At 40.3% G+C, this 16,196-nt stretch overlaps 1 protein-coding gene across 2 annotated transcripts in view; it reads left to right on the top strand.

The window, feature by feature from the left end:
* Nucleotides 1-856: 856 nt before the first annotated feature.
* The window catches only part of MICU2 (mitochondrial calcium uptake 2), a 171,934-nt gene continuing 156,594 nt past the window's right edge, over nt 857-16,196 (top strand). For both annotated transcript variants that reach the window (XM_064171832.1, XM_064171823.1), the window contains exon 1: nt 857-1,122. In XM_064171832.1, the coding sequence (XP_064027902.1) occupies nt 928-1,122 (195 nt within the window). In that variant the 5' untranslated portion in view covers nt 857-927. The remainder of the gene's footprint in view (nt 1,123-16,196) is intronic.

Here is a 16,196-nt window from a genome sequence, read left to right as displayed (position 1 = left end):
GACACCCAAACTGCACAGCACACATCGCCAGGTCAGCCCTGCTAGTGCAAGCTCGCACCACATCTGTCTTGCTCTGTACGCTGGGCAGGGTTTCAAACCCAGAAGCTGAGTTTCATGTACTCAGCAGTAGCTTAAAACACTGGAAGAGTCACATCAGGGAACAATGCGAAGCTGAGCTCTGTGAGGGACACACGGAGCATGGGGCACCCTCAATATCGGAGGATCGTTACAAGTGCTGTCACTTTTCTCTCCCTGCCACACATACAAGGCTGCTCCCTTCTCTGTCACAAACAAAACGCCTGACCCCTGCCACCGCCTTCCCTCTCGACCAGGAATTCGTCGGGCGAGCCTGACCCCGGCGAGGCGTTCTCCCCGTCCTGGGGCAGGGTCCGGGGCACTTAACAGCCACAATAGGCACGGAACAGCCACGCTGGGCCTCTGCCCGCCGACCGGCACTTCGACTTGAGTGGTTTTCAGCGAAACGCTCCTAGTGGGGACCCTGTCGCCTCCTCTCACCCCTGAGGGGAGTATGGGGACCGGAGCGATGGGCCCGGGAAGAGGGTGCGCTTTCAGGACGAGAAGGTGGCCCAGCGGCGCCGGTCACTGCTGCGAGACCCTGCACAACCCTGCCTGCGTTACCTCTCTGTCAGCTTCGCTTCCTCCGATTGTGTGGAGAACTTCCCTCACGCTGGCGAAGCGGGTCAGCGCGCTCCGCTCCCGCACGGTCCCGGCGGCACATAGCCGCTCCCGCCCCGGAGCGAGCAGCGAGAGGCCCGGGTGCCCGGACCCGGCGGGACATAGCCGCTCCCGCCCCGGAGCGAGCAGCGAGAGACCCGGGTGCCCGGACCCGGCGCTGCGCATGCGCTCAGCGGCTCGCTGCGGTAGTGCCGGTTCCATGTCGGCGGCACCGGGGCGGCTTCCGGGAAGATGGCGGCCTGGAGAGCGGCGCTGGTGGCGGTTGTCCGCGCTCCGCTAAGGGGGCGACTCGCCGGTCTTTGTCCCCCTCGGAGCCAGCGGCGCCCGCCTAGCTGGAGAGTCATTGCCGCCGCTCTGGTCGGGGGAGGCTCCCTGGTGGCGCGTTACAGCGGACAGCCGGTCGTGTTCCCGACGGTCTTGGCTCAGGTAAGGCGGCGGCAGCATCCCCACTCCTGTAGCCTCGCTTCCCGCCAACGGGCGCGGCCGGGCGGGCCGCGGCGAGGAGTCAGGGCCTGGCGCTGGGGGCGGGCGTGAAGCTGTGGGGCCTGTGGGCGGCCGCCGGCGGGCGTGGGGAGGCGGCCTGCGGGCGAGACGGCATTCGTGGTGCTCAAACTTCGTCTGCCTCAACGCCGTGAGGCGGAACTCAGCTGCGGGATCCCTCATCGCTCAGGTGGACTATCAGGTAATGTGCGGCCCAGGCCCACTTGACAGCAGCCGGGGTCGACAGTGTGTGTCACTTAAACTACTTGTCTCACCTCATTCAGTGGACGAGGGCAGAGTTCGCCTTGGCACCTAGTGTTTCCCACCTTTGCTTGGCAGCCCTGATCGTGCAACCTGATGAACTTGTGTTGCATGCATGAGCACACGGCCGGTAGTGCGCTCCTCCTCTTGATGGTTACTTTGAGAGCTTGTCTTCTTTCCTTAATGCCCGGTCCAGAGTGTTTCAGGAAAACAGTGCACATACATCACATACTTCGTCTGAAATGCAGCACTCATAACAGGATGATTTCCTCTTGGTGTGTTCACCTAGAAGCATCAGTGCTTACTTAAGAGGTTGTGTTCAGAGACAATCGTTCTTTACAAAACAATCATCACAAGTTCCAAAAGACAAACACAGTTACACTTTTCAACGGTATTCTTTTCATGGAGATAATGACCATTTTCAGGTTCTTCCTTCAGCTGAGAAATTACTGTCAGAGTTGGTAAAGTATTTCAAGACTGGAAGATCTCAGTGTTTTTTTAGGCTAGAGGATTTAGGTGGAAGGGGAATGAAGAGGTCAGTGTAGGCTTACAGCATCATTCACCTGCTTGTATCTAGAAAATTCTGGAAGTAGTCAACAGTTTCTATGCTTCAGCGTTTTGTCTTGTAATAGATATTGCACAGGCTAAAGCACTGGCAGATGAGTAGAAACCTCTACTCTTGAGTTAAGAAAAAAAAAGATTACTTAGTATTTTAAATATATATTGCAGTTTTAATTGAGCATTTCTGTGTTGCATATTCTTAGGAAACAACTATTTTATTTTTTTAAAATAAGCATATTTCTAAATAGATAAATATGATTACTGATACCTTGGACAGCACATTAAAACTTTGGTTTTCAGTATACAACTCCTAGTGAGGAGGATTCCTCTAGAAATTCTACTGGGAATATATCTCTTTGTTGAAAAGAGCCAACATAATAGGAATTTATCTTTAGTTGTGTGACAGTTTTCAGCAGTATTGTGTTATGTTTGCAAAGTCCTGTCGTTGAGACTAATTTCATATAAGCATAGAACTATTCTGTAAGTGGACATGTATGTAGATATATATAAAAGATGTTGAATGCAGGAAGTAATCACTTTTAAAAGGTGTTGAGTGAAGCAGTCTAGTTTTGCTGCTGGATTCGTGGATTAGCTTTTGTGTAATGCATGGACAGTTCTGCAGGTGCATTTTTCAGTTCTTGGGAGAGAACTCTGAATGTCTACAGTTTAAGTGATTTAGTTTTGGAGACAGTAATTCAGTTTAAACTTTTCAGTTTTCCAGTAAAATGGCTGTTGGAGGTTCTGTCATAGTTACAGGCAAAAATTCCCCATGCCTTGTACTCCACGTTGCTGCAAGTAATATATTGAGTATTTTAAACTATTTTAAGAACTGGCTGTGCAGAATGTAACACTAAAGGCAATAAACTGAAAGTGGAACTGCATTTTAAAAGCATCAAGGAACAGAATGGCTGAAGTAATATGTGTTGAATCTTTTAAGCAGATTAAATGCTACTTGTGGCTTCTTACTGACAAAATAGGAAATAATAAAAACCAAAATGGAGTGTTGAAACAAGTATGTCACCTTCATTTTGTTTCAAGGCAATCTTTCTTCAATTCAGAGCTTGTTCAATCCTGTTAAGTGGAGGTGCTTTTCATTCTAAAAGTGGAGAACTTGACATTCTGTTGTTATTCCTTTTCATTATAACTGACCTTGAGCAGCCTTGCTTGAGATAGTGCAGCAAACAATTCCAGACTGTTTGTTCATGTTGTAGAATGTTATGTAGTGGAAATGTTTGTAGTGTAGGTGTATGAAATAAGGAAAAGTATTTTTAATTAAACAGCGTAATTTTCATTGTCATTGTACTGATAAAGGAATATGTAGTGAAAATGTTTTTACTTCTGTGTCATCAGCTAGGCCTAGCATTTGTACTTGAGGGTGCAGTGAGATGCTACAATGCTTTCTACTTGGTAATGGAATTGGTAGTAAAATCTTTGCTGTTGGTTAACAGAACTGAATTGACAGAAAATGAGTGCTAATTATTTTAAATACTTCATAAAGTGAAGCTGACAAGTCAACAATGTGTCTCCATGCTGTAATAAGCCATCAGAATATGATTATATACTTAGTTTTCAGCAGTGTTGCATTGTGTTTAAAAAGTTATGTTTTAAAAGTTATGCTTAAAAAGTTAAGATTGTTAAGACAATCTTCATATATGTATGGGACTCTGCTGTAAGATTAGTTAGAGCCACTGAGTAAACTCTTCTTGTCCTAAACGAGATGTAACTACCATTAACAGCTGTGTTGCAAAATCAAAGTCTTCATTGGAAATGCTTGCTATTTGTTAAGTTTAGGTAGTTGGAAGTGATAACTCTGTTTCAATTTAGTGCCAATAAAACTAGACATAAAATTTTCAGCTATGCCTTGTACTATTTAATTTCAGAGAGGAAGTTTATTTTTGAAGCTGTGAACACATGGAAGCTGAAGTTCTGTAAATTCAGTCTTTATTTCTTCTAAAGTTTTTCTTGATTGTTCTAAAATCAAAGACTGATACTTTTGGCACCTAGTTCCTTAAATCTTCATTTAAAGTGAGTCCTGACATGATGACGAGGGTTTAACCTTGTTGATATTGGTTGTTGGCACTTCTGACTTCTGCTCAGAGTGAATGAAATCCAGCCTGTCTGTAACTTTTCACAGAATCAAAGATTTTCCAGGGTTAGTTAATCTGTTTTCATTTTGCGAGTTGTATGGATAATGTCTTTTATAGTGGCTTATGCTTGGTTACTGTGTTCTAGTATAATTATTGTTTATTCTGGCAATAAATGCTCAGGTTTAGGGGGTTTTAATCCTTTTTTGTTTGTTTGGGTGGGGTTTTTTGTTTGTTGGTTTGGTTTGGTTTTTTGTTTGTTTGTTTTTTGGTCCAGCTTTTATTGACATTTTCACTACTACTTATCTATTCTGCCAGCTAACATTAAGTGGGTAGCATTTTAATAATAAAACTTCATATATTGAAGATTACCTTAGGTGTAAACTTTCATAATAGCTCTCTTTGGAGCTTCAGTAACTGATTTATGAAGTTATTTTCCTTATCTATCTTCATTTGCTGACATCTCATTTAGACCTGTGTTGGTAAAAAAAATAGATTAATTGTTTTCAAATGAAACGAGCTAGTCAGCTTACATAAAGGGGGTAGTGGGGTTGGGGGGGGAAAGGCGGCAGGTTGTAAGAGCTTTTGCAATGATTTGATGCATTGATCAGACTTGCAGTATTATCTATTGTGTCATTATTTCAGAGCTTGCTGCTTGCAATACTGATGTGGTATTATATGGCCTAAAGCTGCTGGAATTCTTTGGTTAAAGTGCACTGTTTATCATGAGTCAGTTTTGTGGTCAGTTAGGTGACCTTTATCAGAGTCAAGAATCAAGTACATGTTTGCCAAAGAGCATGCAAGTGAGTTTGGAATGGCACAGACTGGGCGGCGGTAATGTTCTGTCAGTGGCAACTAAATTTTGAGCTCGCTAAGTGACTGTAGCATTGATCCTTAACGTGCACAAATTTCAAATGACGAGCAAATTCTGAGAAGAAAACCCTGCTAAGACTTTTATGGGCTTGTTGAGTGACTAGCTTCAGAAAGAGGAATATGGTTTGATTCATCCTTAAAAAGTTGCCATCCCTGCTGAGTGTAAGTCACTTTTTCCCAAAGGAGACAGGCTGGAATTTTTACTAGCACATACATTCAGTTACAGGTATGCAAAGTCTTGTCAGTTTGCTGACTTCTGTTTCAGCAATTTTTTTTTTTCTAGGATTATGGGAAACATCAGTTGGTACTTAAGTATTTGATACCAGTTATCCAAAAGAAAGAGAAAGAGCCAGTTTAGGAACAGCACCTTTTTTAAATGTAATTTTCTGTTGATACTTTTTGTAATGGGATTGTAAAGTTGTCTTTATTTTACCTTCTCTGCTACTGGTTAGGTTGCACCAGCAGTGCTGCATTTCTTCCAGACAAGAGGAGACTCAATTGTTGTCCTTGGGGTCTTAAGTAAATACATTGTATTTGATCATACTGAAGTTACTAAGATAATGCTTATAACAATGATTAACAAACAAATTGTGCCATTTAAGTTTTTTGGTGGTGTCTCATATTTCTGAAGTTCTCATTTTAATGAATATGTGTTTATTGAAACAGTCCCTTTTTGGAGTGTGGGGTTTGGTTTGCTTGTTTCGTTTAGTTTATTTATTTATTTCACTTTAAGCTGCTTTGAATGGTACACTCTTTTGCAATGGTAGCAGTTCTTAAGAGGAGCAAAGATAGCTAAGCATAGGAGTGGTGACTTTGTGTCACTGTGGTATGGAAACTGTTATTCAAAGTAACTGTAAAATACTTCTAATGATTAGAACTAGAGCTTATGTTGGTTTTATGGAGCTGCATGTGTAACCACCACAAAACTTTATTTTGGAACTATTGTCTTGCACTGTTTAAAGGTGCTGTAAAAGATTCACCAAACATTACTTTGTTCAGGGAAGACCCATTTGATTTTGTCATTATGGAAAATGCAAAATAATATACTGGAGGACCTTTTTACAAATCCTAGAGCTACAGAGAACTCAGTGCCACATTTTGTAGGATTATTTAGGGAGAGTGCTTAAATATATCTTAAGTTTATTGGGTATTTAGTAGAAGTCACTGGACTTCCAGACTTGGAATTTGATAAAACTGGTTAAGAAAGTTCTGAAGTCTCATCTGTGTTTCTTGGTGACATTTCAAGATGTGCACCATGTCTCCAAAGAGATGAGTGCTGAGATGTAGTTTTCTTAAATAAGTTCTGATAGGTTGTGCATGGTTTTCACTCAAGTGAAATTTCTATCTCAAATCAATAGATGATTTGCAAAATAATGTCTACTGTAAGCATGTTACCTCTTAATTTTACTTGATTGATAACTTACAGTGTAAATGTGAAAATTGCATATGCTTCCAAAAAAGTAATCAGTTGTGTGCACATAAAAAGCAGCATTTTGTTTAAATCATTCGAAGTAATTTCTTCAGAGCAGATGAAGTGGAAATTTTTAACTCTAGGATTTTGAGTTTTTTAACACATCTTTTGTATCTAGGACCACTTTATGTCTTAATGTTTACAGTACTTTTAGCTTGCACTTTCTCACTCAGTATATTTCTGATTTTTATTTTTTTTTAAACAGATGATGTTATTTAGGAAGGTAAATTGTATGTAATAACTGCAAGTGAAGGATTTTTGGTCTTGGTAGATAAAAAATCTATGTATGGCATTTTAATTCAGTCACCAAACAGGAAAATAAAAGAGGTGTTTCTTTCAAGGAACCATTGTTTAATCTGCAAGTTACATTTAAGTGCTTTAAATTGTGAGACATACGTGTATCTTGCATGGGATTTTTTGTGGAGGTTACTGTGCAATCTGTGTAAAAGCCTAGTTCATACTCAGAGAAGAAGATTGCTGTTAAGATGAGAGGTGTCTTGATAAATATAGAACCCAGGATAAAATTGCATAAGGATTTGAAATGATGTATGGAATCGCCTGGAGGAAGGAATGTGGTTCTAAAATAAAACCAGAAAGAATATGTGCAGTCTAGTCTGAGAAATATACAGAAAGATTCTTGTGCTTGCTCTGTCATAAAAAGAAAAAAAAATTGCCTGTTTTTGTTGGATCAAAAATCCTTGAATAATTTGTATCCCAAATATTTTGAAGCATGTATCTCAGAGTCTTTATTCTATTAGGAATTAATTGCGAATGCAAATATAACAGCACATATAGTATATTACTAGAATGTTCACAAGGTAAAATTAACAATGTATGAAAGTCTGCAGCATAGTACTTTAACAGGCTTTTGCAACTTAACACAGATGTTTTTAACCCACATCAAACATACTCAGTGATAGTTTGCAGGCCTCAGAGAAGCCTCATGTTTGAATTCAGCTGATGCAGACCTCATCACATCATTAGTACTTAAAATCTATGTAATAAGAGAAGACCTTCCAATTTTTTGCATCTTCTTTTGTATCTGACCATTGTTCTCCCTGTGAAAGAACATATCACACTGTACATATTGGACTGGGACATAACACATGGAGCCAGACATTGGCCCCCTGCACAGTTTTACATTTCTGTCTTGATTGTAGCATGGTTAGAAAGTTGTTAGCGGATTCCTTACAGCATCTTCAGGGTGGGTTATTGAACCATCTGCAAGATAGTGTCTTCAGATCTTCCCACTGAAGGATCTGCAAAACTGGCAGCCTTTGGGGAGTGTCCAGTTGATTCAAGGTGCTCTGGACTCATTAAGTTTCTTCAAAACAGAGCCCAGCACTGGAGTGGGTTATTACTGATGTGCTGTTGTTGGTATGTGGTAGCATCACTCTGACAACTTTGTGGTTTACTTTCAACTGTATCTTTACTACTATATTTACTGTCTTGATAAACATTACCAAAAATATGTTGTCTTATCAGGGCAAGGCAGTCAAGTCTGTAGATGAACACATTAAACACTTCTTATTTTTAAATAGGAAACGTGTAGTCAGGTTATTACATACCTGAGATATTGATCATGTCTGGCTACATACAAGTGAATTTAACACAATTCATGCATATTCCTTGTAAATAGTGTATTGTGTAAATAGATTCCTCTAAAGTTTTTCTTTACCGTGCATCTAGAAGTAAACTCAAAGTACTACAATAAAATTGGTTTGATTGTGCATTTAAATTCCTCAATAATATTGTTGCCTCCTAATTAATCTAGAATTAATGAGTTTTGGTTAATAGTCCAAAAATATTGTCAAAATAGTTTGCATTAATAAAATGCATTTAAAAATAACATTCCTCCAGTTTTTAAGCATCAATAAAAATAAATCTTCTCTCTAAGGAGAGCTCTTTGGAATTAGATTGCCATGTCAGCCTACCCCTAGTCTTTTTTTTTTTTTTTTTTTTTTAATTTTTCCTTAAATATACTTTGGTCTTTCTGAAACTATTCCTCTTGTGCAGCCAACCAGGGTAACTTTACCTCTTGTTTAATTCTGTATTTCTCTGTGCTATGGAAATACTGTATGTATCAGGTATCCACCAAGCAGTCTACATCAATAACCAAGGTATTAAATATGTCACAAACATCATTCTCAGCATTAGTGACATACAGACATTATCATGTCGTGTACCTAAAATAGAATGTGGTATAGAGAGTATGGAATCTGTAGGACCATGATGTTATAATTAATTATAGACTTAAATATTGCTTATAGATGTGCATTTGTTTCTCAGCTTTAAATATATGGAGATATTTATATTCTGAAGTTTTTTGGCCTTGAAAGTATTTACAGTTACTAGCTTCTCTGTGCATGGAGATTCTTTGTGCAGGTGTCCTCATTGATACTAAAACAACACGATGTCAAAATGTAATCTTAGGGGTCAAGATTAAAATGAAACTATCTTTCATCCCATCTGTCACTTTATACTTGAGTTCACTGTTACTATGTGGCTTTATTGATTAAATGAAATGAAGCCTTCTTTCTAGGATCTTTGATATATATGGACCCCTGGAGTGAGTTAAGCTGTGTGGGTTTGTTGTGGGTTTAGCTATTGTTTCAATTGCAATGCAATAAAAGGCTAACATTTCAGAGTCTTTGACTGCTTCTTGGTGGACAAATGTAAACAGATAAAATAACTTCCCTGAAAATAAAAAGAAATACTATTTTGAATTTAAAAACTTGTACAAAATAATATCAAGTTTGCTGGGGGAAGTATAGGTTGGATGTTAGGAGGAAGTTCTTCCCAGAGAGAGTGATTTGCCATTGGAATGGGCTGCCCAGGGAGGTGGTGGAGGCACCGTCCCTGGAGGTGTTGAAGAAAAGCCTGGATGAGGCACTTAGTGTCATGGTCTAGTTGACTGGATAGGGCTGGGGATAAGTTGGACTGGATGCTCTTGGAGGTCTCTTCCAACCTGCTTGATTCTATGATTCTTTTTTTAACAAAGGTCCCTTAGAAGAAACTGACGCTAATTTACTGGGGCTGTGGGACTTTTCCTCCAATAAATATCCTATATTGTTTCAAAATAGATATTCTATTGTGGTGGATTTTTTTTTAAAGTTTAGTTTTTTAGATGGAAGCTCCATTTTGTTTTTTCTAAGAACTTCAAACATAGTGATAATTACCCCCTTTTTTGGATAAGAAATTATATGTTGTTACATGCAGTAACATCTATTCTTCTGTTGCCACTGGTTTGTACTGGTTTGTAGACGTTTGCTGAATTACTGTGACAGGCCTGTATTGCACTTCCTGGCAAAGCTTTGTATAAAGACTGTCTGACTGACGGTGGCTGTTCCTGACAATCAGGTCAGCATCTTGGAAACATAAAGTATCCTGAAAAAGAAAAAATAACTGTGAATATAGTTTAGTTTGTGCTGTGGAGAAATAAGACCTCACTGGTGCCAACTATAACAGCAGCATTAGATCTGCTTGCTCCATCTCCTGATTATCTGCATTGGGTACTTTTAGGTCACTAAATTTTGGTATGTTGCAGTGTTTTCTAGTTGGTTGTTTTTTTTGTTGTGGGGTTTTCTTTTTTCTTCCTGTTGTTCTTATGATAAAGTTACTTAACATAATTAGGCTTAATTTTGTATGAGTATTCCAGAAAAAAATACTAGCTAAAACAATCAACTGACAGATAAAACTGTGTGAAATGCATGTTCAGAATACATGCAGTAGGCTGTATCTCCTTACTGCTACTCATTACATTCAAAGACTACAGGAGGAAGCCTTGTCAGCTTTAAACATGAAGCAACATTTGAAGTAGTTCCTCCAGGTTTTTGTCCCTTTCAGGGTAGGAGAAATTTCAAGAGTGACTGCCTGGCACTGATGGAGTCTATATAAAGCAGTTCTAGCAAATGTATCTAATAAATACTATCTAATTAGCACCAATAATTTCCATGCTCCTTTGCCAAAGCAGCAGAGAAACTCCTTCATCTGCTTGCAAAAATTGCATAGACTAAGCTTAGCATAGGTGAAAAATTTAAATGAAACTAAGAAACTCAATGATTCCAGGAGTGTTGTTTGGTTGTGGGGGGGTTTGTTTGTTTGTTTGTTTGTTTGTTTTTAATAGACATTTTCCTTGATAATGGCTATTATTTGAGATACTGCCATATTACTTTAATAATCTATTGACAAATTATACTGCAATATTAAAGTGAAATACATTGAGTTGTGTATAAAACCGTGTGCATATTTATGACGTACATTTATACTTCACTAAATGTATGCATATGTATAAATTATACTTAAAATACAGACTATGTGAATGCAGCAATAAAACATAAATGTAATGCTGTTATAAGAATGAAGTTACAGTATTTACTAATACTAATTAAATTAATAGGTATGCACAGTATTTAAAGGATACATTCTGCCTGAAGTTCTATCAAAGGCTTTTTTTGGTGGCCCTGTTAAGAGGCCAGGCCTCTTAAGTCAGGCCAGGCTTTAAACTCGATTATGTGCAGACTTCAATGTGAAATCTTGCTAAAGGAGAGAAGGGAAAGCTCTGTGCTGTCGTATTACTTGCCACGGTAAAAGGGACTTGATATTTCAGTTATATTCTCTCAGAAAGTTGCCAAAATAAACTTTATTTTTCGGTTAAAAGATCTTAATTGTTGCATATTGACCCCATTATTTGACAGTCTGCTTTTCCCATCGTGATTTGAAAATTCGTAGACACTCAAACTTATTGGATAGGGCTGGGTGCTAGGTTGGACTGGATGATCTTGGAGGTCTCTTCCAACCTGGTTGATTCTGTGATTCTATGATTATTGCCTTAACTGCCAGAAGCACTGATTTGAGGCTGCCGTACAGCTTCTAGATATGTTCACTAGGTTTGTTTTGGGAGTGGCCGTAGACTTGATTGGTAATTTGCTGCATTTTTTAAGGAAATGCAAAATCTAAATAGTGCTTAGCACTGAGACTAATAAACTGTCTTTTACTATTTCTTTATTTTTAAATTGTTTAAATGCAAAGTGGTTTCAGTAGCCTGGAATTGTCACAAAAATTAAATGTTTCCCATTGTTGATTTACTTGAGGGGAGATATTAGTATATGATTCTTAGGAATGCCTTAAAGGTGATAGATAAAACATCTGGCAACCTTTTGTAATGAAAAATATACCTGATAGTCTTAAGTAGAAGAGAATACAGTAATATCACAACTGTGTTTGAGAATAAGTAAAAAATGACAGGCTTCTCCTAAGGTTATAAAACAGCAGGAATAAACATTGTAATCTCCAGATTACAGTACAAAACATGCATCAATTTAAAAGCAGAGTTTGTCAGAGCAATTTAGATGCTTTTCTCTAAAATAAAGCATTAATGTAAAATCTGTACTTTTCAGTAGCGAAGAAATGAGGACAGTCCTTAATTTAGTTCGCGTTAGATACATTAATGCATAACTATTCTTCATGAAATCCATCTCCACATAAGAGAAGTTTTTCTACTTTGTGCAGTGAGATATGCCCACAGTAGAACAACATCCTGAAGGGTGGATCTAGTTCCATGTTTTGGTTTTTGTTTTTTTAATAAAACAAATGCTTTGATACTAACATGCCTAGATCAGATAAAAATGGTTTAGAATGCTTCAGACATATGCAAAATGTGGTTTGTCTTCCTGAAATTGTTGTGTCAAAAATGTAATTTAGAGGAAAACTTTTTTTAACAGTGCAGTTACAGCAGCTACTTAGAAATCTGCATGTGCTTTAGTAACTTTGCAGTCAAAGAAATGTAGTCTTTCGTATTCTGATTTTACAGAAATCCTTTGATTAAACCAGCAAGAATCAACTGAGTGATAAAAATAGAATGATTTAGACAATATGAAGATTCCGTTTGCTTGAGTTCAGTTAGGTGAGTTCTACAATGTGCAAGTGTTTTTCTTACACTGTGACTTATTTTTTCCAAAATAGAATCACAGAATCAACCAGGTTGGAAGAGACCTCCAAGATCATCCAGGCCAACCTAGCACCCAGCCCTAGCCAGTCAATGAGACCATGGCACTAAGTGCCTCAGACAGGCTTTTCTTGAACACCTCCAGGGACAGTGACTCCACCACCTCCCTGGGCAGCCCATTCCAATGGCAAATCACTCTCTCTGGGAAGAACTTCCTCCTAACATCCAACCTATACTTTCCCTGGCACAACTTGAGACTGGGTCCCCTTGTTGTATTGCTGGTTGCCTGGGAGAAGAGGCCACCCCACACCTGGCTACAGTGTCCCTTCAGGTAGTTGTAGACAGCAATGAGGTCCCCCCTAAGCCTCCTCTTCTCCAGGCTAAACAACCCCATCTCCCTCAGCCTCTCCTCATAGGATTTGTGTTCCAGGCCTTTCACCAGCTTTGTCACCCTTCTCTGGACATGTTCCAGCACCTCAACATCTCTCTTGAATTGAGAGGCCCAGAACTGGACACAGTACTCAAGGTGTGGCCTGACCAGTGTTGAGTACAGGGGAAGAATAACCTCCCTTGTCCTACTGGCCACACTGTTCCTGATGCAGGCCAGGATGCCATTGGCTCTCTTGGCCATCTGGGCACACTGCTGCCTCATCTGCAGCCTACTATCCACCGGTACCCCCAGGTCCCTTTCTGTCTGGCTGCTTTCCAGCCACTCAGTCCCCAGCCTGTAGCACTGCTTGGGATTGTTGTGGCCAAATAATTTACTTCTAACCCTCCACCAAATCATCTGGCATGCATGCTGCTTTTTTTTTCCTTACTTAAGTATCATTTTTCTTAAGCTCTGCAAACTCTTTTCATTTAAACTGGCTGTAACCAGACCTTCTTTGTCTGGCTGGATGAATGGGACAGGTCAGTAGGTCAAGGTCAGATGTATAAGGTTTAACAAGGTCAAGAGCTGAGTCCTTCACTTGGGTCACAACAATCCCATGTAGTGCTACATGCTGGGGGCAGAGTGGCTGGAAAGCTACCTGGCAGAAAAGGAACTGGGGAGTGCTGATTGATGGTCAGCTGAACATGACCCAGCAGTGTGCTCAAGTGGCCAAAAAGACCAACAGCATCCTGACACGTATCAGAAATAGTGTGTCCAGCAGGAGCAGTGAAGTGATTGTGCCCCTGTACTCAGCATTGGTGAGATTACACCTTGAATACTGTGTTCAGTTTTGGGCTGCTCACTACAAGGATGCTGAGGTGCTGGAGCACCATTGGAGGGCGATGAATCTGGTTAGGGAGCTGGAGAACAAGTCTTAGGAGGAAGGGCTGAGCAAAGTGGAATTGTTTCATCTGGAGAGGAGGCTGAAGGGAGACCTTATTGTTCTCTACAACTCTCTGAAAGGAGGTTGTAGCGAGGTCTTTTCTCCTTAGTATCAAGTGGTAGAGCAAGAGAAAACAGCCTGAAATGAACCAAGGCAGGTTTAGTTTGGATATCAGGAAAAGTTTCTTTGCCGAAAGGGTGGCCAGGCATTGGAATAGGCTGCTCAGGGAGGTGGTGGAGTCACAATCTCTGGAGACGCTCAGTAAACATGTAGACCTGGCACTCTGGGACATGGTTTAGCAGCCTTCGTGCTGGTAGGTCAATGGTTTGACTCAATGATCTTAGCGGTCTTTTCCAAATGAAATGATTTTGTGATTCTGATTCCTATATGGAAGCTTCTCCCAAAAAAAGTTGTAAAATATGTTGGTATTAATTGTATTAGCTAAACATGCTCTGTTTGCTGGGATATAGTTAAAATACATTGTGATGATCTTGGAGGTCTCTTCCAACCTGGTTGATTCTATGATTTACTGTTCAAATTAAATAATCTTCTATATTATTTTAGAGCTTTTTTTCCACAGCTTGGTGGTTATTGCATGTATGTGTGTTACTGCTGCAGTATTTCTTCTGGGGAAAAATATTTTTAACATATAAATACCTTAAAGTCATAAGTAACACCATTTAGGCTGTAGCCTATGGGAAAGATTCAACATGGAAAACAAACAACAAAAACTAAAGCAACTCTTCTGTTAGTAGATTTTTTTAAAAATCTGTTAAAACATAATTTTTAGTGTAGCTGAAGAACCACCAGCGAGAAAAAGAGTGTGAAGTATATAAAATTACTTTTCCTAGATCACAGTGTTTTCTTTTATCCCTAACATGCCTGTTGGATGGAATGTTCCTACTCAATCTCTTAGAAAAACATTGTAGGAAATGCTGGCATACTTGTTTTTTTTCCAGCTGCTGTTAAATTTGGGAAACTGCTTCATGTAGTTTTTAAGAAGGCTAAAGCTAAGGTTTCAAACATGCTCGTGTAAAACTGTTTTTCTTCTCACAATTTTTAATATTTGCCTCATGATTTTAATATTTATATTAATTTTGGCATTACTGGTGAAAAATTCAAAACCAGTTTCTGTAAGAGCTAGGAAAAATTCCATGTCTCAGAAGCAGTCTCTTTCACAGCAAAACAAGGGAACACAGTTATCGGCTTCCCCCTTGCCAGCCTCTCCACCCTCCTCTATAGGTTCTGGGAACACAGCCAGCGTTCCCGCCACTAACGTAAACAATGATAAGGATAACCAAAACAAGCCGCAGAGTTTAGCAGGAGCCTCAGGAGGACAGGCAGGTACCCAAAATCAGAATGTTCCTAGTAAAAATGAAAACAAGTCAGGGTTGGCAGGCATCCCAGGAGGACAGGCAAATAATCCCGCTAATGCTAATGCTGGTAACGCTAGCCCAGTCAGTCCAAATCCTAATGACACCAGCTCAGCCAATTCGAACCCCCAGCCAGCAGACCAGAACCAAAATCCTCCTGTTAAAAGCAAGGCAGATTTGAACTCACAAGCTCCAAGTCAGACCTCCAATAATTCAAATGCTCCAAGTCAGACTCCTAAAGATTCAAACCCTCCAGCAGACACATCCAAGTCTGTTGCTGCTCAGGCCCTTCTGGCACCTGCTAAGGCAAAAGCTAAAACAAAGAGTGGTTCGCAGGAGGATGTAAGAGATGGGACCTCTAGTGATCAGCAGCAAGGAGAGGAGGAGGAGGAGGCAGTTAGTCTGCGAGACCTTGTAGATGTGCTGAGACAACAATACTCAAGTGAGAGGAGCACTGGGAGGTTAGCTGCCAAGAGAGAGGATGGTTCCAATGAGTTTAGGAATGCTATGAGGAAGATTGTGTTAGGCCCGGCGCCACCAGAACAACAGGAAGAAGAGGAGGAAGATGACATCCAAGGCTCAAAGGATCCACTCAGAGAGGTCAGGGAAGTTAGGAAGGAATACACAAGGGAATCAGGTGAGCCAATCCTAAGCTGGCTAGTGAGATGCCGTGGCATTGGTGCTAATGCTCTGCAGGTAGGAGACAAGTCTGCCAAGCAGCTGGGACCACTCACTAAGGAGAGTGGAGTGGACAAACACCTAGCAAGTCCTCTTGGTAGGGTTAGCTTGTGGACACGCCTTTTGTTGGCTGTGGCTATGAGATATCCTTCCCGAGATGATTTGCCATGGGCTGCCAAGAAGTGGAACACCGTTGAGCAGGGAATTAAGCTTCTGAAGGAGTTTGCTGTGAAGGAAGTGCTTTATGGAGATCATGGCACTCATGAGCCTGACGATATTCCTTTGGGAACAGGTCTCATGAAGAAGCTTATTAAGCTTGCTCCTTCATCCTATGCTAACATCTTGGCCAGTAAATTTCTGTCAAGGAGTGATAATGGAAGATCTTTCACTGTTGGTGAATTCACTGATCAGCTCAGGCAGATTGAGGACAGCTTGTCACATTCTGGTATAATCTCTGCC

Source organism: Pogoniulus pusillus, chromosome 3 (genome assembly GCF_015220805.1).
Source record: "Pogoniulus pusillus isolate bPogPus1 chromosome 3, bPogPus1.pri, whole genome shotgun sequence".
Classification (NCBI taxonomy): domain Eukaryota; kingdom Metazoa; phylum Chordata; class Aves; order Piciformes; family Lybiidae; genus Pogoniulus; species Pogoniulus pusillus.
The sequence above is the reverse complement of the archived record's forward strand: the minus strand, read 5'-3'. Positions and strand labels throughout refer to the sequence as shown.